Consider the following 22,911-nt stretch of genomic DNA (forward strand, 5'->3'; position numbering starts at 1 on the left):
TACCAAGCCCTTCCACCGTAAAAGCTCTCTATGACCAGCCTCAGCTCTTAAAACACTGCGTGTAGTTTTTTCTCACTCCCTCCTTCTGAGATGCCCACAGTTGTTCTGGTTTATGTTATTCCTTGCTGCAGCAGGCTAAATCAACATAACTTATATTTTATCATAGACGTGTCCTGGTGGTCTCTGGTGATGGGCTTTAACATTCCCAATGCAGGGAACTGATGGCTGAGAGTTAGGGATAGGTAGACTTTTCGCATACACCTTTTTAAATTTTATACCATGTTATTGTATTACTTACTCAAAAAAATCAATAAAATTATATTTTTAAAGTATATATTTTATTGTATTTTTTATCTACAATAAACCGTACCACTTAAAGTGTACATCCAAGGAGTTTTGGCACATGTATACATTTGTCAAATCACCAACGCAATCAAGATTCAGAACATTTCCATCACCCACAGGCAGGAGATTCCGCCTGCCCCTTTGCTGTCCATCCCTCCTCTGCCCCCAGCACCTGGTAACCACTGATCTCCTTTATGTCATTATGTATTATTTGCATTTTCTAGAGTTTTATATAAATGGAACTGCCCCATATGTAGTCTTTTGTATCTAGCTTCTTTCACTAAGTATAATAATTTTGTGATTCAGCCATGCTCTTGCATGTACCGGCAGTTTTTATCTTCTTATTGTTGAGTAGTATTCCATTGTATGGATATACCACATTATATTTATCCATTCATCTGCCAGGTATTTTCCATTTTGGGCTACTGTAACTAAAGCTGATATAAACATTTGTGTATAAATCTTGTGCTTTCATTTTTCCTGGGTAAATACCTAGGAGTGGAGTGGCTAGATGGTATGGAAGGTATACAGTTAACATTTTAAGAAACTGTCAAATAACTTTCCAAAGTAGTGATATAATTTTACATTCCCACCAGCAGTGCATGGGAGCTTCAGTTACTCCACATCCTCACCAAAATGTGCTATTGTCCATCTTTTTTTCATTTCAGCCTTTCTAATGGGTGTGTAATAGTATTTCATTGTGATTTTAATTTGCATTTCCCTGATAGCTAATGATGTTGAAATCTTCTTATAATACGCTCATTGTCCATTTGAACATCTTCATTTGTGACTTGTTTGTTCAAATCTTTCGCCCATTTTCAAATTTTGCTGTTTGTCTTCTTACTAGTGAGTTTTAAGTTCTTTACGTATTCTAGATACGTTCGTAAGACATATCTAGCATGAACACTTTCTCCCAGTCTGTGGAATGCCTTTTCTTAATGTATTTTGAAGAGTAAAAGATTTTAATTTTGATGAAGTCCAATTATCATTTTTATGGTTTATGCACCTTGTGACCTAAGAAAATTTTCCCTACTCAAAGTTCACAAGATTTTTCCTACAAGTTTATAAAAATCCTAAGTTTCAGCTTTTCTATTAAGGTGTGTGATCCATTTTCAACTAATTTTTTATGTAGGGTAAGAGTCAGGTTTCATTTTTTTTTTTTCCATATGGGTTTCCAGTTATTCCAATATTTGTTTTAAACACTTTTCCTTTATTTGCTGAATTGCTCTGTCAAAATCAATTGACCATTATGTATGGGTCTATTCCTGGACTCAATTCAGTTCCACTGGTCTGTATGTATATCACTCCCCCCCGCCCCCCCCCCCACTGTCTTGATCACTGCAGCTTTTTATTACGTTTTGAAATCAGGTAGCGTTAAGTCCTTCAACTTTGTATCTTTTAAAAATTGGTTTGGCTATTCTTGGTACTGTTCATTTCCATATAAATTATATCAATTTCCATAAAAAATTCTGCTGGTATTTTGGTTGGGATTGCATTGTATCTGTAAGTCAGTTTGGGGAGAACTGACATCTTAGCAACATCGTATTTTCTGATTAATAAATATAATTCTCCTTATGTTCAGATCTTCTTAAATTTCTCTTAGTAAAGTCCTGTGGTTTCAGGGATGAAGTTTTTCACATTTTCTGTCAAACATATTGTTAAGTATTTTACGTTTTTTAGTGATGTTACAAATGAAATTTTTAAAAATTTCATTTTCTTACTGTTTGCTGATAGTACATAATAATATAACTGATTTTTTAAAATTAACTTTATATCCTATGACCTTGCTAAATTCACTTATTAATTCCAATAGTTATTTTGTAGTTTCCTTAGGATTTTCTACATAAACAATCTTGAAATCTGCAAACAGAGACAATTTTACTTCTTCTTTTCCAATCTGTATGCCTGTGGTGCGGTGAATTACTTAATATGGCCCTTCTAGCCATAGTCTTTGAGATGCCTACATAATGATTGAGTGGGGCTATACAATTACAGTGCTTGTGGCCCACCAAAGGGATTGGACAGTCTGTTAAGAATGCAGGTAAGGTGCGTGGAATGCTGTGGGAGTGGGGCCATGCAAATAAGGTATATGGAATGCTAAAGACGGGATTGGTCAATTTTGCCTTCCCGGTAGGTGTAAAAGAGACCCAATCCCAGTGCAAACAGGGACCTAACTACCACCAAGCAGAAGAGCTAGGAGTGGAGAGCATCCTTTGGACCTAGGATCCCAGTGCTGAGAACCACCTATCTCTTAGGAGACACAGAGAGTGCTGTAACACTGAAGATGGCATAAGACAGCAAGAAGCAGCGGCAAGCATGGCAGAGAACTGGCAGCAGCAGAACCAGGAGACCAGCAGGAGACAGACGGTACAGGGGGATTCCCAGCCTACAGAGCAATAAAGCTGAGCGCCTTCAGGCAGGAGGCTTGCTAGCAGAACAGGGTGACTCTGGGTACTTGGCAATGCTAGGCTTACTAACCCACAGAGCAAGAGAGTTGAGCGCCTTGAGGTCAAGGCTTACTGGTGGAACAGGGTGCCCCCAGGCACTCATTGGTGGAGCTAAGGAGCTTTGTAACACTTCTAAGAGCAGGCAGGGATGGGCTGAGGGACCAAGGGGCTGAGGGGCTGAGAGAGGCCTGCCTGGCGGCGTGGCTGAGAAAAGGCTGTCCCGATCAAAGAACTGCTGAGTTGTTCCTGATTCTGAATTGTAACCTGTTACCTTCCTAACGAACACTATAACTGGGAGTATGATCTGTGAGTTGTGTGGCCACTGCAACAAATTATCAAACCCAGCAGAGAAAGAGAGAGTTCTGTGGGAGGGACAGCTGTGTCAGAATTGGTAAAAATGTTGGAGGGAAGAGGTGTGTCTGACCTCCGCCTCATAGGAATCAGCCTCGGGCTGATGCTGACAATGATCCCCCCGCCCTGCGCAGTTAGAGGAGGATGTCAGACACCTCCGCATCACCGTTTTTACAATGCCTTTTATTTCTATTTCTTGCTTATTGCAATGGCTGCCTTTTATTTCTATTCCTTGCTTATTGCCATGGCTAGGACTACTAGTTATAATGTGGAATAGAAATAGTGAGAAAGGCCATCCTTGCCTTAGTTCCAATCTTAGAGGGGAAGTGTTCAATGTTTTACCATTCAGTATGCTATTAGTTGTAAAATTATCATAGATGACCTTTATCAGTTCAGGAAGTTCCCTTCTGTTCCAAGTTGTTTTAGAGTTTTTGTCATGAATCCGTGTTGAATTTTGTTAAATGCCTTTCCTGCATTTATTGAAGTAGTAATATGAATATTCTTTGTTAATATGGTATATTGATTGATTTTCAAATGTTAAACCAATCTTATATTACTGGGACAAACCCTACTTGGTAATAATGTGTTATTCTTTTTATATATTAATGAATTCAATTTGCTAATACAAAATCCATGTTTCTAAGTTATTTATGTTGTGCTAAATTGTTAAAACTACCAAATCCATTGCTGTAGAGTTGATTCTAACACACAGCAGTCCTATAGGACAGAGTAGAACTGCCCCATAGGGTCTCCAAGGCTATACTCTTTACAGACGCAGGCTGCTATATCTTTCTCTCGTGCAGTGGCTGGTAGGTTTGAACCATCAACCTTTCGGTTAGCAGCTGAGTGCTTTAACCACTGCACCACCAGGGCTCCTACAGTACCCACAAAATGCTTTTTAATACAGGTCTTAGATTTCAATATTCCTAACTGGAATAATAAATTTCAGTGGCATTAATAGTGATCATAATAATGTTATTGGTGGGATGCTATGTCACAGGCATAATGCTAAAGGTTTACATTTAACCTAATAACATGCTACGAAGTATTATTATACCCATTTTACAGATGTGGAAACAAGGCTTAGGGAAGTTAGAAAACCTGCCTAAGGTTTCACAACTAGTACCCACAGGAGTTGGGAGTTTGATGCCAGGTCAGTTGATTCTAGAGACTAAGCTCTTATCCTCTTTGCTATATTGCTTTCTCACATAATCTCTAATACTTGTTCTTAATACATAAATCAAAGTAATATGACATGAGCTAGAATAAAAATAACCTCTCTCAGAGGCCAGTGAAATTTAACTCCTAGTGAGAACTAGGCATAACACAAAATGGATAACATTCATACGCAAGATATATATACTCTGGAAACAAAAGGATTTTACATAATTCTAGATAAATTAGCTATGACTGTCTCTTTAAAGAAAATAACACAAAATAAACAAGGGTGAAGTGATTACTAGTGGCAATCTTTAGTCTACTCTAATTCTCACACGGACACACAAAAAATCATTACAAATGTTTAAGACCTTAAATATTGTTAGTAACAAATTACTTATAATATACTTCACACCTGGATTGCCTTAACAAACAGTAAGAAATTTGTAGCTCTCTCCACCTTAAAAGAGAATAGAGCTAAATAATAATAGCAATCATAAAAAATTACTAAATTTACCTCTCTAGTATCAACCTCAATACATGGAACATATAATGCCACATGCTAAGATTGCACATACTTTTGATAACAATGGAACATCTTTTTCTTTTATCATTCTACTCACTACTGCTGACCCCCTTAATTTTACGTAAAAATTTTAAGAAATTCACTGACCCCAATTAGAACTACCTTTGCATTTCCCTGAAATAAGAGCTAGGAAAGACTATGAATAGAGTCGTCAAATCCTCCTGTTCTTTTTACAAAACTCCAACATTTCAGCCTCATCTCCAATACCAGTGGGGAAGGTTTGCAGTTCATGTCTAATAACCCAGTGTCATCCTTGTAAAGGCTAAAAGATTGAACATTTCTAACTGAAAAACAAAACTTTCAATAACTAAACAGATCTAGGATCCTGGAAATAGTAATATCTGTTAAAACTTGAAATTCTGAAATAATGTGTTATAGGACTGCTGTGTGTTAGAATCAACTCTACAGCAATGGATTTGGTAGTTTTAACAATTTAGCACAACATAAATAACTTAGAAACATGGATTTTGTATTAGGGAGACAGAGCTGAAAGCATTCTTAGAGTAGCATTCAAAAATATTAGGGAAAAAATACTAAGAAAGCCAATTATACTCTATTTAAATAATTAAATATTTATCTAGCACTAACTACATGGTTACACTTTGTGGGCAATGTGTGGAATGTACAAGTTTAATGAGCAGACTACCTTTAAAACCTTATGTTCTAATTAATGTAGACAAATAATTCACATGAAACAGGATATAATACAAACACAACATACTTAAGGAACAGACTGTATAGTACAGACTTTAAGTATGAAAAATTACAAAGAGGGGAATCAATGACAGCTAGAGAAATCAAGGAAGGGCATCAGAGAGCTAAGACTTGCACTGGGTCTTAAAAATAACTAGGAGGTATACTGAAGGGAGAAAATATACATATGTAATATACATACAGTATTACATACATTTTACGTAAGAATGGATAAAGAAATAATACAATACAGATAATACAAACACCCATGTGTCTATCATGTAGATTTAAAATATCAAGTTTGCCTTATCTCTTTCAAATATTTTTTTGTGCTGAGTAGCTCTTCTTTGTAAATTATGTTTTCCTCTTTTTCATTGTAGTTGATTTTGTTTTTGCTGAGTCTATGTTTTTCTTGTATTTTATTTTGATGTGTGATTGTTAGTCTCCTTTGTGGTTACCTTATTCTTTTTTTTTTTTTAATCTACCCCTATTTTTCTAAGCTTAAACCAAGCTTTTATCTTCCTATACCGCTCTGACTTCCTTTTCCTTTTGAAAGATCTATGACTACTTTATTTAGTCCCTCTTTATTGATTTTGGAAACCCTGGTGGCGTAGTGGTTAAATGCTACGGCTGCTAACCAAAAGGTCAGCAGTTCAAATCTACCAGGTGCTCCTCGGAAACTCTACGTGGCAGTTCTGCTCTGTCCTGTAGGGTCACTATGAGTCCGAACTGACTTGATGGCAATGGTTTTTTTTTTTTTTTTTTTTTTGGTTTAATGTTGTCATCTTTTATATAACAACATCACTGTTTCCCTGTTTGGAGCATTTTTTTTATCTTGATTTATTTTTGTGATTTCCCTATCTGGGTTGATATCTGGTTGCTCTGTCCTCCTGTGTTCTAATGTTCGGTTGATATCTGATATTATTGATTTTCTAACCAGAGAATTCCCTTTAGTATTTCTTGTAATTTTGGTTTGTTTTTTGCAAATTCCCTAAACTTCTGTTTATCTGGAAATGTCCTAATTTCGCCTTCATATTTGAGAGACAGTTTTGCCGGATATATGATTCTTGGCTGGCAATTTTTTTCCTTCAGTGCTTTATATATGTCATCCCTTTGCCTTCTTGCCTGCATGGTTTCTACCGAGTAGTCCGAGCTTATTCTTATTGACTGTCCTTTGTAGGTGACTTTTCATTTATCCCTAGCCACTCTTAAAATTTTCTCTTTATCTCTGGTTTTGGCAAGTTTTGATTATAATATGTCTTGGTGACTTTCTTTTGGGATCTACCTTATATGGGGTTCAATGAGCATTTTGGATAGATATCTTCTCATCTTTCACAATATCAGGGAAGCTTTCTGCTAACAAATCTTCAATAATTCTCTCTGTATTTTCTGTTTCCCCTCCCTGTTCTGGTACTCCAATCACTCATAGGTTATTTCTCTTGATGGAGTCCCACACAATTGTTAGGGTTTCTTCATTTTTTAAATTCTTTTATCTGATTTTTCTTCAAACATATTGTTACCAAGTGTTTTATCTTCAATTTTGCTAATTCTGACTTCCATCTCCTAAATTCTGCTCCACTGACTTTCTACTCAGTTGTCTAATTTTGAAATTTTATTGTTAATCTTCTGAATTTCTGATTGCTGTCTCTCTATGGATTCTTGCAGCCTATTAAAGTTTTCATTACGTTCTTGAATAACCTTCTTAATACCCTCAACTGCTTTATCTGTGTGTTCCTTGGCTTGTTCTGCGTTTTGTCTGATCTCCTTCCTGGTGTCTTGAAGAGTTTTGTATATTAACCTTTTGTATTCTACATCTGGTAGTTCCAGGAAGACTTATTCATCTGGAAGATTCCTTGATTTTTTGTTCTGGGAGTCTGTTGAAGTGATCATGGTCTGCTTCTTTATACGATTTGATATTGACTGTTGTATGTGAGGCATGGAAACCTTGGTGGAGTAGTGGTTAAGTGCTACGGCTGCTAACCAAAATGTTGGCAGTTCAAATCCACCAGGCACTCCTTGGGGCCGTTCTACTCTTGTCATATAGGGTCACTATGAGTCGGAATCGACTCGATAGCAGTGGGTTTTTGGGTTGTCTCTGAGGCATCTATAAGTTATTGTATTAATTTGTTTTATGTTTGCTCACTGTGTCCAAGCTTCTTGCTTTGTTTTGTTTTGATATACCCGAATAGGCTACTAGAGTGAGCTAACTTGATTATTGGAGCCTTTGAGGCACTAATGTCCTGTCACCAGATGGCTAGAGCTATTATCCGGTATATGAGCCTAGAAGTCCATTCACTATTTTTGTCTAGATTCAGCTCAGGTGTCCAGGTAGTCAGGTCACCTAGTGTGTGGTACAGGCTCTCACCTACTATCTTAGAGCAGTGGTGATTGGTGTATGGATGGGTTTCTGGTTGCAGCAAGGGGTCACAGTCTGAGGAAGGCAGGGGGCTGACAACCTTCCCCCAAGTATCTGTGAGGAAGGCGCTTCCCTGTTCTCTAGAGTGCACTGGTGGGTGGGCTCTGCAGACATACCATAGGCACCCAATGCTTTTAACTGTAAGGACTGGGAGGCGCCACTTATTCTTGGACCCCTGTCATGGGTGGCTAGGTGGCATGGGTGGAGCCATCACTCCTCAGGCCCCTGATGTGGGTAGGTGAGAACCCTGTTTAATAGGCAGAGCAGTATCAAATGTCAAACCCCCACCCCCCACCTCTCCACTACACAGTTGAAACAGTTAGAGTCAGACCTCAAGCACATTCGCCCTTGCAATATAACAGCAAGATCCTAGCTGCCGAAATGGGGCCACCTGGGTCCATGCAGGGGTGAAAGACATTCAAATTCTGTGGATGACTTGTGCCTTGACAGGAGCCGCTTCTGCTCTAAATTTACAGATTGGGGAGCCGGCAGGTTATTTTTCCCGTTTGTTAATTTGTTCCTTCTCCAAGGCCAGGAGGATGACTCAGGGAGCACAGCAGGACCTATCTCAGGCCCAGGGAAATTTACTGTCACTGAAGCTGGATGGGGGAAAGGGAGGAGGGATCAGATAGATGGGAGAGAGTTCTTTTAAAAGGAGGAGCTATTAGACCCACGTGGTAAATCAGACAAAATCACTTATCTTGTGCAGAGAGCGGTGTTTTATTGCTGATTCTGGAGGCATGCGAAGATTCTGTGCACTGGCTCAGCCTCGCCGTGGTCATGCCAGGGGATCGGGGCTACACCACTTCACTTGCCTTCTTTCACTGAAGTAACTGCATCCAAAACACTACTGCTAGCCCCGTCGCGGTCGCGCCAGGGGATCAGGGCTGCGCCACTTCACTTGCCTTCTTTTGCTGAAGTAACCGCATCCCAAACGCTACCACCAGCCCCACTGTGGTCACTTCAGGGGACAGGACTGAGGGGCACCAGTTCCTGCTGAGTCAGGTCCGGCAACTCCTCATTGCTTCTGCACCTGTCTCTCCCTCCCCCTGTCACTCAGTCTGATTTCTTAACTTTGCCTTTGATGTTCAGGGCTCCTAGCTTGTCATATATATCATCGATTCACTTGTTTTTTCAGGTCTTTGTTGTAAGAGGGACCACCAGAAGCATCTGACTACTCCACCATCTTGGCCACGCCCAGATCAAATATTTTTTGAAGAGCTAAAATATTACAGACACAGTTGAAGACACCCTCTATCCTATTTCTCTTCCTTCCTCCTCAGAAGTAACTTGTATTTTAAATAGGTGTGTATAACTCACACGTGTGTATAATTTTGTTACAAACATCTATACACAATATAGAATATTTGTAAATGTTTATATAAATGGTATCACACTGTAAGTATCCTTTTGCAACTTGAATTTTTACACTCAACGTTGTTTCCAAGATTTATCAGGAATAGGGCCAAGGCGCCCATTTTTTCTTCATTGTTTCTTTAAGCTCCACTGGTGATTCTGGTTGGTAGCCAGAGTTAAGAGTCATCATTCTAAGCCTACACATCTTCATCCAAGAAGGCTTTTTTCCCCACTGCCATCTAGTCTATTCTGACTCATAGCGACCCTACAGGACAGAGCAGAACTGCCCCATAGGGTTTCCAAGGCTGTAAATCTTTAAGGAAGCAGACTGTGACATCTTTCACCTACGGAACAGCTGATGGGTTCAAATCACTGATCCTTCCGTTAGCAGCTGAGCGAGCGCTTTAACCACTGAGCCACCAGTGGTTAAAGCCACCTTAAGAAGGCTTTTGGTGCTCCAAAATTGCTAACACATTTTAATCTAGCTTTTTCACCATGCCATTTGCTATATTTCGATAAAGACTCTTGTACAATGCTTCAAGTTTGTATATGATTCAGAACAATAACCAAACTATAAAACACACTAAATTTCTGGTGGGGGGGATTTACAGAATGGGTAGAGGAGTAACGTAAGAGAGCCTTGTGCTGATGGTACACTTGAGTATCTTGATTGTGGTGGTGGTTTTACAAGGTTATACAAAGTTTTGTCACACGTCACACGTGTGACAAAACTGTACAGAGCTAAACACAGATGCGCACGCACACACACACAAGAGTGTGCATGATGTGTGAGATCTGAATAAACTACATGGATTGTGCCATTATCAATTTCTTGGTTTTTGTCTTGTACCATGTGGTGGAGGTGAGCGGCTGAGGAGGCATATGGGAAGTCCCTGTACGTTTCTTTGCACTGTCCTGTGAATCTATTTAAAAGTAAAAGTTAAATAAATTTTAAAAAGCTAACTATATTAAAGACCTTTAAGTTTCTAAAGTACACTGAAGAAATTAAGCTGCCTTTCAAATTCAAGCCTACTGCTACAATCTACATCCACAACATGAACAATACATATTTTCTGCTAAATATATCTGACATCTGATGCAGAGCTCTAAAAGAGAAAAGGCCACACTGATGATGACAGTTTTAATCCTGCAGCAAGTATAAAAAATAAACCTTAAAAATTAGGCTTATAAGCTATTATTTTTAGATTATTGTGTAGTCTACGCTCACGGGACACTAGGATTTACCTAAATAACTATCTCTGTTCACTGTAACTAACCCTGGTTTCATTCCTATTTTAAGCCAGCAAGCCTGTCCTACTTTTGCAGACTGATTTCCTAATCTACTCACTTGCCTTTCTAATCATAAACCAGTTATACCCTTCTGAAGAGGTTATACTAAATATTATACTGAAAGTCATATGCATCTTTTCGATTCTTTGATAACTGATCAGAACAAGTAATTCTATTTCAATGATCTGACGCAGCTCTTTGAGGCCATTCCCTCTGTTCACAGTCAGAGAACTCACTGTGAAGTATTAGGAACTGGCCTTCCTAGAACCAGTGAAGCAGTAATCACCATCAGTGACAGTCTGACAGAAATAATAACTTCCATAATGACATCATATGTTTAAAAAAAGAAACAACAGTGCACAATAGTAAAAAAAAAAAAAAAAGTCTAACTTGCTTCCATGGATACCAACTACCTTCATTACTCCAGCCATTCATTGTTGTTGTTGTTAGGTACTGTCGAGTCAGTTCCCACTAATAGCGACCCTATGTACAACACTATGAGACACTCCCCAGTTCCGTGCCATCCTGACAATTGTTGCTATGTTTGAGCCCATTGTTGCAGCCACTGTTGTCGATCCATCTCATTGAGGGACTTCCTCTCTCTCACTGACCCTCTACTTTGCCAGGCATGACGTCCTTCTCCAAGGACTGGTCCCTCCTGATAACATGTCCAAAGTACATGAGATGAAGTCATTCAATAAAACCACCCTATTTTATTTTTGCAGCCCTAGTGGTACAATGGTTAAGAGCTCAGCTGCTAACCAAAAGGCTGGCAGTTCAAATCTACCAGCCACTCCTTGTAAACACTATGGGGCAATTCTACTCTGTCCTAAAGGGTTGCTATAAGTCGAAATTGACTGGATGGCAACGGGTTTTGTTTTTTAATTTATTTTTAAAGCCCCACAAAGCCTTAGGTTACAAGAATGAAATGCACCTAGACACACACACACAAAATCACACACAAATTGAAATCTTAGCTCTTTAGGTCACTGATCACAGTCAAATTTTAAACTTTAAATGATTATCAGTATATAGAATGAAGAAGCATACATTTCATACCAGATGCAGTCTACGGTTTAGTCGTCTGCTCTTCCCAGTGGTATTAGTCATAGGGAGCATCACAGTTGTAATTTTCTGTTACATTTTTGGGGGGCTATTACATTTTATGTTGTGTGAATACTTTTCAAAACAGTATTTAAGCTTCTAAAAAAAAAAAAATAAATAACCAAAAATGTGTTGTAGGAACTCATCAGATATTTGTTTGTGAATACCTGATTTCCAAAATTCCATCTATATTACAGAAAAGGAAATTTTCACCATTTTCTTTATTAAACATTTTAGGTTTAAATTCTCTCAAAAGCTAAGGAGATGATTTAAGGTTAGAAAATATAAAAATCCAATATACTTAAGTCTTTATGTCATATACACCCCTTGAAGTAAAACAGGTCTGCTATCAAATCTCACCAAGATTCAAGATTAACTTTTTTAAATAGATAGCGGCTAACATTTATCAAGCACCCACTGTGGACACTGTGACCATGAGTCATAATCAACTCAACAACAACTTTTTTTTAAGGGGCACTGTGCTAATCACTTTACATACAACATGAAATGTATTTTTTAAATTCTGAGGTTGGTACTATTTTCCATTTTACACTTGAGGCAAGGAAGATAAATAGCAAATGTCATACAGCTAGTAATTAGCAGAGCTTGTGCTCTTACCCACACTGGCTTCCATAAAGTAAGCTTCTTATGCTTTCACTTACCTAACTATTTACTAAGCACCTAACCATATGCTAGAAACTATATTTGGCATTAAGGATACACAATTCTTGTCCTTGAGGAGGACATTTCAGTGTGAATAAAGGGCAAGGAAATAGTTAAAGCAACGAACTGCACATGGGAGCACCATGGACACAATATCTAACGACTCTTCTGATGATGATGACAGCAGCTGACACGCACTGAGCGCTTACAAAGTGCCAGTCACTGTACTTCGTGGAGTTTATTAATCCTTACAACTATTCTGTGACTTAAGTTTTATTATCCCCCTTCTACAGATAGGTAAACTGAGGTAAAACAAAGTTATTAAACTGAGGTAAAACAAAGTTATTTGTCCAAAGTCATGGAGCTAGTAAAAGAGGCAGAATTTGAATTCAGGTGTATCTGACTCTGAAGCCCAGGCTCTGAAAACACTACTCTATACAGCCTCCTAGGCAGAGGAGAAAAAGTTTCTCAGAAGTCATCTTGCTAAATCTTGATAGGTAGGTAGGGGTGAGTTAAGCTGGGGGCCCGGCTTCTACATAGAAGTAACACAAAGAGCCCATTCACAGATATAAAACCTGGCATTCTAGAGAACTACGAACAGTAGTAAAGTAGGCTTGGGAATAGGGGCATGGAATGTGGAGAAAGTGGGATACAAGGTTAGAAAGGTTTAGCACAAAGGGAACTGTACCTCAAGCAACGTAGTTTATCCCAGAGGCAGGAAGTGCTCATGAAGGATTTTAAGCAAAACAACGATGCTTTGCTTTACATTATTTGGAAACCCTAGTGGCATAATGGTTAAGGGCTACAGCTGCTAACCAAAAGGTTGGTAGTTCAAATCCACCAGGCACTCTGAGTTGGAGTCCACTCAACGGCAACGGGTTTGGTTTTGGTTTTACATTATTCGGTGATCATGATGGCAGTGCAGAGTAGATTCAACAGATTTAGCAGCCCTAGTATTCCTGTAACAGTACAAGCAAGAAATGAGAGAAGGGGATGAAATAGGAGGTTATTTAGAATACAAAAGTCCACAGAATTTAGTCTGGTGAAACTGAATAGAAAGGGAAAGGGAAAGGAAAGAGTCTGGTCTGATTCTCTGGCTTGTCATCTGAGTCAGTGACTAAATGGGTAAGTGGTGTGATTAACAGAGATGGGAAATACATTTAGAAAATCTTTTCTACCTCCTCCACTCGTTAATGATTTTTCTAATTCAATATTCTTTTTTTATTGCTCATTAATGCTTTAATATAATATTCATTTCACCCTCCCATCACTTTTTTTGGAGTCCCTGGATGGTGCAAATGGTTAAGCACTGGACTACTAAATTGGCAGTTCAAACCTATTCAGAGGTAGGTACCTCGGAAGTAAGGCCTGAAGATCTGCTTCTGAGAGGTCACAGCCTTGACAACCCTCTGGAGCAGTTCTACTCTCTACACATGGGGTGGAATTAATTTGACAGCAATTGGCAACATCCAGTTTTTTGTTTCTCTCTCTCCAACAAAATGAAAACATGGCTATCTCACTTTCCGCATCATCTGTTTGAGTCATGGCTGGATTTGCTGTAATTCTGGCAGATTTCAGCTACCCCTTTTCCTCCTCCTTTTCTTCATTTTTCCTTTCAACTCTCTGGCGCTTCTAACTTAGCCACCTTCTCTCTACTCCTTAGTCAAGTACACGTTTTTTCATCCCTTCTTCTGCACGTTTTTCCAGGCCCCACCAGGTAGCTAACACGATCTGTTTCTGCTAAACAAGCTGCCGCCACTTCATATCAGCTGTAACATTCTTAAAAACTCATTTTCTTCTTTTTAACTTTCCTCCACTAAGACACTACTGATCTCTCAAGCCTAGTTGTTCTGAGGCATTTCTTGTACTATTTTTTCTCTTCCCAACTTTATATTTTTTTAAAAACTAAAACCCTATAGAAACATAAAGAATAATAACATGAGCACCTATTTGCCCTTTACCTAGATTCACCATGGTTAATGTTTTACCACTTTTGTTTTCTCTACAAATATATATATTTTTTCTGAATCATTTGAAAGCAAACTGCAGACATCATGCCATTTCAATCTAAATACTTTATCAGGTATTGCGGTAACCGAACGCCGCCTAAGAATAAAATCATTCTCCGCTATAACCACAATACCACCACATCATCATACCCAAGATATTTAACATTGATACAATATTATCTCATATATACTCCATATTCAGATTTCTCCAATTGTCCCAAAAATGTCTTCTATACTTCTTTATTTTCCCAATCCAGGCTCCACATAGCACTTGATTATCATTCCTATTTTGTCTTCTTTCATCTAGAATAGTCTCCCTGCTTTTTCTGCTTTCCATCACTTTGACATTTAAAGAACCTAGGCCAGTTGTCCTGTATAAAGCCCCACAAACTGAATTTGAGTGATTATTTATTCATAATTAGTAAGAATAGGTAATTCCTGAATGAATTAATAAATCATATCCCAATGTTTATTTCATTTAGAATTTCAGTCTGTTGGGATGATATTATCTAGACATTGCACAAAAACATCATGAATTCCTGGCGTTCAATAAATCTAATCATGATCACAAAAGACACACACTATCTTGGTCAGCTTCTACAGCATGCCTTCCTGTCACCCAGTCCAGAGATCCTGTTACCAAGTTATACCCCCTCTAACAATAAACAAACACTTAAGAAACTACAGGGTTTTCATGATAAAAATGTAGTTTGCCAACAAAACAAAACTTAGTTTAGGGAACTAAAAGTTCTCTCCGCACGCATCTCGGTAGCTAAGTAGATAATGAAAGATAACCAAGTCAGATACCACTGAGGTTGGGCGGGAGCTTTCAGACCTCACTTTTGAAATTTAAATTGCAGCTAAAATTTAAAGTTAAAACTTTAAGAGAGAGTGCTATAATGACTGCACCAAAAGATAATACTGATTCCAAGACATCCCTTTATTTCCATTAGCCATTTAACAGGTAGTAGCGAAGCTCGGAAATGATGACAAACAGTAGAATTAGCTGAATAATTTTGTCTCTCATAGATATCTGTCTAAAAATTAAATTTTAGTTTTTTTTTTAGCGAAGCTTGGAAATGATGACAAACACTAGAATTAGCTGAATAATTTTGTCTCTCATAGATATCTGTCTAAAAATTAGCTTTCTCCAAAAATGTCACCTTACTGGAAAGATAATCTATTTCTACAACTAATTACATCTTATGAATAGATCTTTAATTCACTTTAAGTAAGGAATCTGTTTTGCTTCTTTACTTTGGTTTAAGTAATTTTTTCTCAAATGATGCAATAACTTTTTTTTTTTACTTTGCAGCAAAATGTAATAGCATGTTATTTTATAGAGCAAAGTTTTATTGCCAAATGCTTGCAAGAAAATCCTCAACTTGTTCATTTCATGTTCATTATAACGTTCTTTATATATTAACATGTAGGTGAAAAAGAATGCCTGACCACTGCTCATAAAGTGTTTAAATTAAGCTGCCCTTTCCAAGGTTTAAGTCTTCCACCCAGAAGCATGAATCATCATTTCCAATGTTTCAGTATTACAGTATTAATTATAATGGTAAATAAAACAAACAGTGCCGACAATTCCCAAAAACATGCACTGGAAGACTTGTTAACACTGGAATTTTATACTTGGAAAATGTTGTAAAGTCACGTTTCTTCCAGACTGGTACTGTATCAAATGATCAGTGTGTGCCCAACCAGAAATATGAAGAACCAAAATCTGAATATAAGCAGCAAAATAAAGAACTAGCAGTCTCCCATGTATGCTACAAACAGTACATGCTGTGAATACACTAATAACAAACTTTGATGATGTAATTCCTACTGAAATTTCTTTGCTGCTTACAAAAAGATTCACTCCAGAGGAATAAGATATTTTTATAGGAATCATTGTCAAAGGAAGAAAAAAAAAAAAAAAAAACCCTCAAACAGGAAAAGAAACTCAGAAACTGGAGAGAAAAAATGAAACTGAAATAATTTCATGATTCAATCATTTGAGTTGCTAATTCTCTGATCCAGATACCAGTAGCATATGATCTGGTTTAGAGGTTCAAAGAAGTGTTACTTTTAAAGCAAGGAAGAAATAAATGAGTACCTATTTTTTATCAGAGTACATTGCAGATGATATACAATAAACACTTAATGAATGAAGGAAATCATAAGAATTTTTAAACATAAAGCAAGCACCTTCGACTACTAGAGAAGAATCCAGCTGCCGGGGAAATACGAGACAGAGCTGTATTAGTCTCTTCACATTGTTACCCATAGGATTCCATTCAGATGTCCTTTATATCATAGAACCGGTATCTCCCTGACTGGAAACGTTTTCCTAACTTATGCTGTAATTTCATAACTTCCAAATTCTGCTATTTTTCATAAGTTACTGATTTCTCTACAACTACTTACATAGTAAGTGGTCTGTTATTAACTATCATGTTTCATAATACAGCAGCCCTGGTGGCCCAGTGGTTAAGAGCTTAGCTGCTAACCAAAAGGTTCACAGTTTGAATCTACTAGCCGCTCCCTGGGAACCCTGTGGGGCAGCTCTACTCTGTCCTATAGGGATGCTGTGAGTAGGAATTGACTTGGCGGCAGCAGGTTTGGTTTTGGTTTTTCATGATACTATTTTGTCTTAAGCTTTGTACATCCATTATATTACCTGCATAGCCCAGATGCTTGACAGGGTATTATTAACTCTATTTTGCAGATGAGACTAATGAAGCAAAAAAAAAAAAAAAGTAGATAAAATGACAAGGTCACAAGTAAGCTCCAGCAGCAGAAGTGAAACCTCCGTAGGTTCTCTGACAGCCAGACTACTGAAAGCTGTTGGATAGCTTTCCTAAAGGACACCTTAAATTAGAACACTTTTTAAATATAAATCACTACCACTCACCCACTCTTCTTTCAAGATTTGCTCAAACTTAACAAGTAGTCTTTAAAGTTAACAGGAAATGGCAGAGCCAAAAATAACTGGGGTGTGGTTTCACCTCTGAAAAAGCTTTCAAACTGTGAATAAAGGCAGGCAACTCTGGCCGGACAAGATAGCACACACCGCGATTTAGTACCCAATACAATGAACCCGTCTTATAAATACAGGGATACCTTACTGTCTTAGAAGAAACTGCAACTATTTGAAACTGGAAAACCCAAAATAAAGCAACATTAAGTCGTGAGAAGTCAAAATAGCTGTGATCAAGTTCTTACACTAAAGTTTTTATATACGAGATCAATCCATGCCTTCTAAGGGCCTGAAATCATTCATGTATTTAAGAGTAATCTTAAAAGTACACAACATACACTAATTTGTAATTTCACTGAAGAACAAATGTTGCCAATGCAGGCTGTGAGGCTCATGTTCGTTTAAACCGGCATCTATCTGCCTTTTAACCATGTTTTATTTTACTTTTACAAATGTGAAGATTTCCTTTATATCTATGGCATTTTACAGTGGAAATTACATTCTACAGCAGTGTTCAGAATTTGAGATTCCTGAAGGTCCGAGAATTGCCACTAAGCTTCACTGGGATGCTATTTATTCTTTGACACACAGCTCTAGTTTATCTGGTTTCCCTGACTACCTCAGCTTGGAAGTGGCAGATTAGAAGGGAGTAAGGGCAATTTTTGACAGAGAACAGTACTGGAGGAGAGAGAGAAAGTGAAAACAGATAAAAATACTAAAAAATTATGGCAGTGAGGAGGCATTTTAGTACAGAAGGAAATTGCCGACAGCCTTATACAGCGCGATGCACCAGCCATATTAACAGCACAGTACAGAAATTAATGTACTTAGGATGACCTTGATTCACAAAAAAGGTTATGTTTAGTATATTCTGAATTTTTGAGAGGGTTATGTACTCCAAATGGATTACATGCTATAAAACTTACGTTAAAATGTTCAAAATAATTTAGCAGTTAAAGGGATAAGCTTGAGTTAGTTACATGAATAATTCCCTTAAATAATTCCCTAATGATGCCAGATAAATGCCCAGTACATAATTCTCAAAACCCCCATTAATATTTACTAAATTTACGTAGTGTGGATAATCAACATTTTATGATGCTGGATGTCGTAGGGGGGAAACTAAGTTCCCCCTCGCTGAATATATTCTTTCCCCTTAAAAAAAGAAAAGTATTCTTGTCATCAATCTTAATGCCCTTTCTCTTTCTAAAACCAAAATGAAAAACAAACAAAAAAGTATTTTAATAGTTTTCTCCCACTTTACCACTAACTCATTTATCCAGGGACCCGCTTACACAGCTGGTCTAATTTCTTTCTTAGATAACAAGTGCTTTCAAAACGACAGTTAACACTCAAGACAGAGAGAAGGCTTGTGCTTAAGTCTTAGGACTGAACAAAAGAGCCACATAAATTAGTGGCTATGTTTCACAGATTTCACTAGTTTAAAGGCAGAAAAGACTTCTATGTTAAACCCTACAAAAATCAGTAAGGAACACTTTATTTTATATTTTGTTCTTGTAACAACAAAAATCTGACACAGATGGACACCGGAACCAAAGAATATCCTTCTCCAAGTCTCTATGAGCGAAGGCAAAATAAAACACCAACATCATTTCAAGAGATCTGTAAATCCTTTCAAACATCATGAAATGGATTTATTTGCATTTCAGCGTATTACTTTTCTTTAAACAATAACTGTGACTTGTGATGCCCTAGGGAAAGTGGACCAAGAGGTACCCGTATATATTTTAAATAAAAGAAGGGCATAAAGATCTGATCCTACCAAAGGGGAGGGGTAGAAAGATTGACTTGGATGACTCCACTAAAGTCCCTGCCCACGCCACCCCACTCCAGATAAGAGATTAGAAGAGAGGAATCGTTTCTTTAAAAAGATGGATTCCAGGTCCTCTGGGGGAGATGGAATCCTCAGCACACCTGGAAGCCAAATCCACAAGAGATAAATGACCCATCTCTAGCTGCCGGTCTAGGTGTAACAGAAAATGCCCGGGTCCCCGTGGAGCAGCTTCTACTGGGGATCCCGCCTTCGCCTCTTCCACACCCCGTTCAGGTCCTCCTCCAGGGATGGGCGCAGTCCGGGTCCCCCAGCCTCCCTCTCCGGGCTGTGGCTGCACCTCCTCCGCTCTCTCCCTCCCTCCCTCCCTCCCTCCCCTAAGCCGTCGCCCAGCCGAGAGCCGTTTCCCGCGGGTCAAGGAGGAAGGCCCGGCCCGGTTGGCACCTTTGATGACGCGTTCTGTAGTGGAGAGTTGGGCGCTCCTCCCGGACATGGTCCCCTTGGCCTCCTCCTCGCTCCAGGAGCGCCCAGACCTGCGCCTCCGCCTCCTCCGCCGCCTTCTTCTCCAGCAGTCTCAGCTCCCCCGCGGCCACTCAGCCCGCGGTGCTCCGGCCCCGGCTTCTCACGGCGGTTCAGGCACTAGACGGAGGCGGCCGCGGCAGCCCAGGGCTCGAACTCCACTGACAGGACCCGGGCCCACGGTCCGCTCCCTCCTTAGGCGCCAGCGGCTGCGGCGGCCTCGAAGACCGAGTCGGGAGCGACAGCGACCGCGGCTTAGGGAGGAACCTGGGCTCGCGGCCCGGCCCTGCCGTGCGCGCACGCGCGCCCCCGCGCGCCGCGCTCCCAACTTCCCAGCGGCCCCGCGCGCCGCCGCCTTGCGCCTCGGTGCGACGCGCGGCCCCACTGTCCAGGCCTGCCCGGCCACCTGACCGCCCGGCCCTGGCTGTCGCCGCCCGGTCATTGCTCTTCCCCTGGAGGCCGCAGGTCCGCTTGGCTGCCCTCCGCGCGCGCACGCTTCTTTCCTCTTGCTCTGTTAGCCCATTTTCCAACAGTTCGTTTTCCCTTCTCTTCAGCCTGCTCTCCCTGCAGCTAACTCCTTTTCTTCTCCTTGCCCCTGGCCCGGCCTGTAGCCCCTAAAATCAGCCCCTACATCCTGCGCGGAAAGTCCCAGCGAAGCCGCGGCCATCTTGTCACCTTGCGACGGCTGGAGCATCCTAGTAGCAGCTCTTTGGAGACCTGAGCCTCCTCGCTGCTCTCACCCTGGGGTAAACTTGCAGAGAGATCTTATCCCCTCAAACCTTCACCACTGGAGGACTCCCTTCCTCTCCTCTAGATCTTGCATTCACTTTGTCCCTAGGAGTCGTCATCAGTTTGACCATGTTTTTTTTTTTTTTTTTTTCATTTTACTTTCCCCTCCTCCTCACCTGCCCCATTCACTAAACTCAAGCATTTAAACCTCCTGTTTTAATTTTTCTCATTTGTTCAGTGCAGATAATATAGTGAAGGCATCCTGCCTTCTCCCAGTCCAGGAGTTGGAGAGCCTCAGTTTCCGGGTAAGGTGGACAAGACCCTCTGCTATGTATGCCCCACTCCCTCTTCTTCCCTTTCTATGTTCAAGAGAAAGACTAGGTGTCCTGCTCATGGGAGCCTGTCCAGCCAGACCTCTGTGAAAGGAACTGACCTCATGAAGCCCTGCTTGTCACCGCCTAGCTAGAAGCTCCCCTCCTTCCTACTTGATGCAGTGACACAATACCTGCTTCTCCGTGGGCTTGTGTTTATTGTGGAATACCCTGGTCAATCTACAAAGATTTTTAAACAATCTGATTCATCTCTAGGTTAAAAACTGACCTTTTTCTCTTCTTGAATTGTAAACCTAGAATAGAAACTGTTACAACTATCTTTCCTATGTAGTATATAATGGCTGGTGTCCAGGCATGGACCAGTAACGTGAAACTTGCCTCAAAAAATGGAGGGCACTAAGAGACTGAAGAGAGAGGCAGGCAACTCCAGTGTGACAGTGGAGTTTATTAGGAAGACATACAGACAAGGTAAGTCCTGGGTGTCTACAGGACCAGAGGGGACCTCCACACTCTGCAGTGGGAGGGCAGAGGTTTTACAGCTGTAGTGGACAATAGCGGCTACATGCCAGGGACTTACATAAGAATACAAACTGTAGTGAACTGGCAGAACACATGAGGGTGCCCATGTTTGGCCTCACAAAGCCTGTTTCCCCTTCAGTCCACCTGACAAGGGTAGCTCCTACAATCTGGCACGTTCCCCTTCTTGTCCCATAGTGCAAGAGACCCCGCTGCCTCCCTTCTGGGAACAGATATAGAAGTGGGTTTGGCCAGGTGCTGTACGGCCCCCGCGCTTGTGCAAGAGACAGAGAAAGTTACTGTGTGCCCAGAACAGGGGGAAGGCTTCTCTGATACGGAGAAGGAACCAGGAGAGAGAAAGTGACCCAATTCCCAGCCTCCTTATCAAAGAATATTCTGAGTCCAAGGCCTTTACTTAGGCAGCCGGTTGGGAGGCATATAGGGAGCCCATTCCCCCAACACCTGGCATTCAAAGTCAGAATGTTCTTAGATGTTAGCAATGATAATGAAATACTGAAACTGACGTCCAAGGAAGTATACGGAAATTATAACGAAACCAGTCTTAACAGTTACTGCAATGTCCTTTAAATATTCACATATGACTATATAAATTTTAATTAATTAAAATTAAATTAAAAAAAAACTTTAGTTCCTCAAGTGCCCTAGCCACATTTCAAGTGCTCAGTACCCTACATATGGCTAGTGGCTACTCTATTGGACATCACAGAATAGGGCATTTCCATTATCTCACAAAGTTCTATTAGATAGCCCCTGGCCAAAAAATTAGAGGGGTTAAGCCTAAATCTCCATTAATATAGATTCATCATTGGGAGGCGGCGTGGGAATATACACTGGAATCAGACCCTGAAATATCCATTGAGTTTGTCTTAGGGACATTCATAGCAACCTCTATCAGGCAGGAGCTGAATAGAATTTGGTCCTGTTTTCATGGGTCTTGACTTCAGGCTTCAAAGAGAATTGTACAGATTTTCTGAAGAAATTCTCCATTTAAGGAGTAATCAGAGCCCCACACCTCTATCAAAAAGAGTAAATCTCTAAATCTCAGAAATAAACTGGGCCCTGCAGCATAGCAGCTGCCACACTTCATCTAAGTTTATGAACAGGATGGCTGAAAACACAGTTTAAGAAAACATTGCTTATCGATGTGAAAGGATGGATTATTTAACAATGGTAGTGGGAAAATTGACCAATTATTTAGGTCTCAAGTTGGAGCCAGTCCATAATATCAAAATAACATGAACCTGGTTTACATGTAAAAAATAAGACAAAAAAAAATTTAGAAGAAAATGTAGACGAAGTTATCCTCCTCAGATAACTATGGGCGTTCTAGAGCTAATAGGTGTCAATAGGTGCTCACTCCTCCCTGAGGAAGGGATATGTGCATTTATCAGATGGAAACCACTGTTTTGATATACTTCCTAAGCACAAAAGTAATGAAAGCAATTACAAGCGATGCTACACTTGGAAATTTAAACTATTATATGCAGCAAAAAGATAAGCACAATTAAAAAGCACAAAAACACAAAACTTGTAAGATAGTTGCATCTCATACGTAGGTTAAAGAAAATTCACAAGAAGAGCTCTACCATACAAATAAAGGGCAAAGGCCACAAACA

General features: G+C 39.8%; 1 protein-coding gene across 2 annotated transcripts in view; it reads right to left on the reverse strand.

Moving 5' to 3' along the window:
* Positions 1-19,708, reverse strand: part of PPP3CC (protein phosphatase 3 catalytic subunit gamma) — a 117,561-nt gene extending 97,853 nt beyond the window's left edge. For both annotated transcript variants that reach the window (XM_049865223.1, XM_049865222.1), the window contains exon 1: positions 19,623-19,708. In XM_049865223.1, the coding sequence (XP_049721180.1) occupies positions 19,623-19,671 (49 nt within the window). In that variant the 5' untranslated portion in view covers positions 19,672-19,708. The remainder of the gene's footprint in view (positions 1-19,622) is intronic.
* Positions 19,709-22,911: the final 3,203 nt, after the last annotated feature.

The sequence above is a fragment of the Elephas maximus genome, chromosome 22, assembly GCF_024166365.1.
Source record: "Elephas maximus indicus isolate mEleMax1 chromosome 22, mEleMax1 primary haplotype, whole genome shotgun sequence".
Classification (NCBI taxonomy): Eukaryota; Metazoa; Chordata; class Mammalia; order Proboscidea; family Elephantidae; genus Elephas; species Elephas maximus.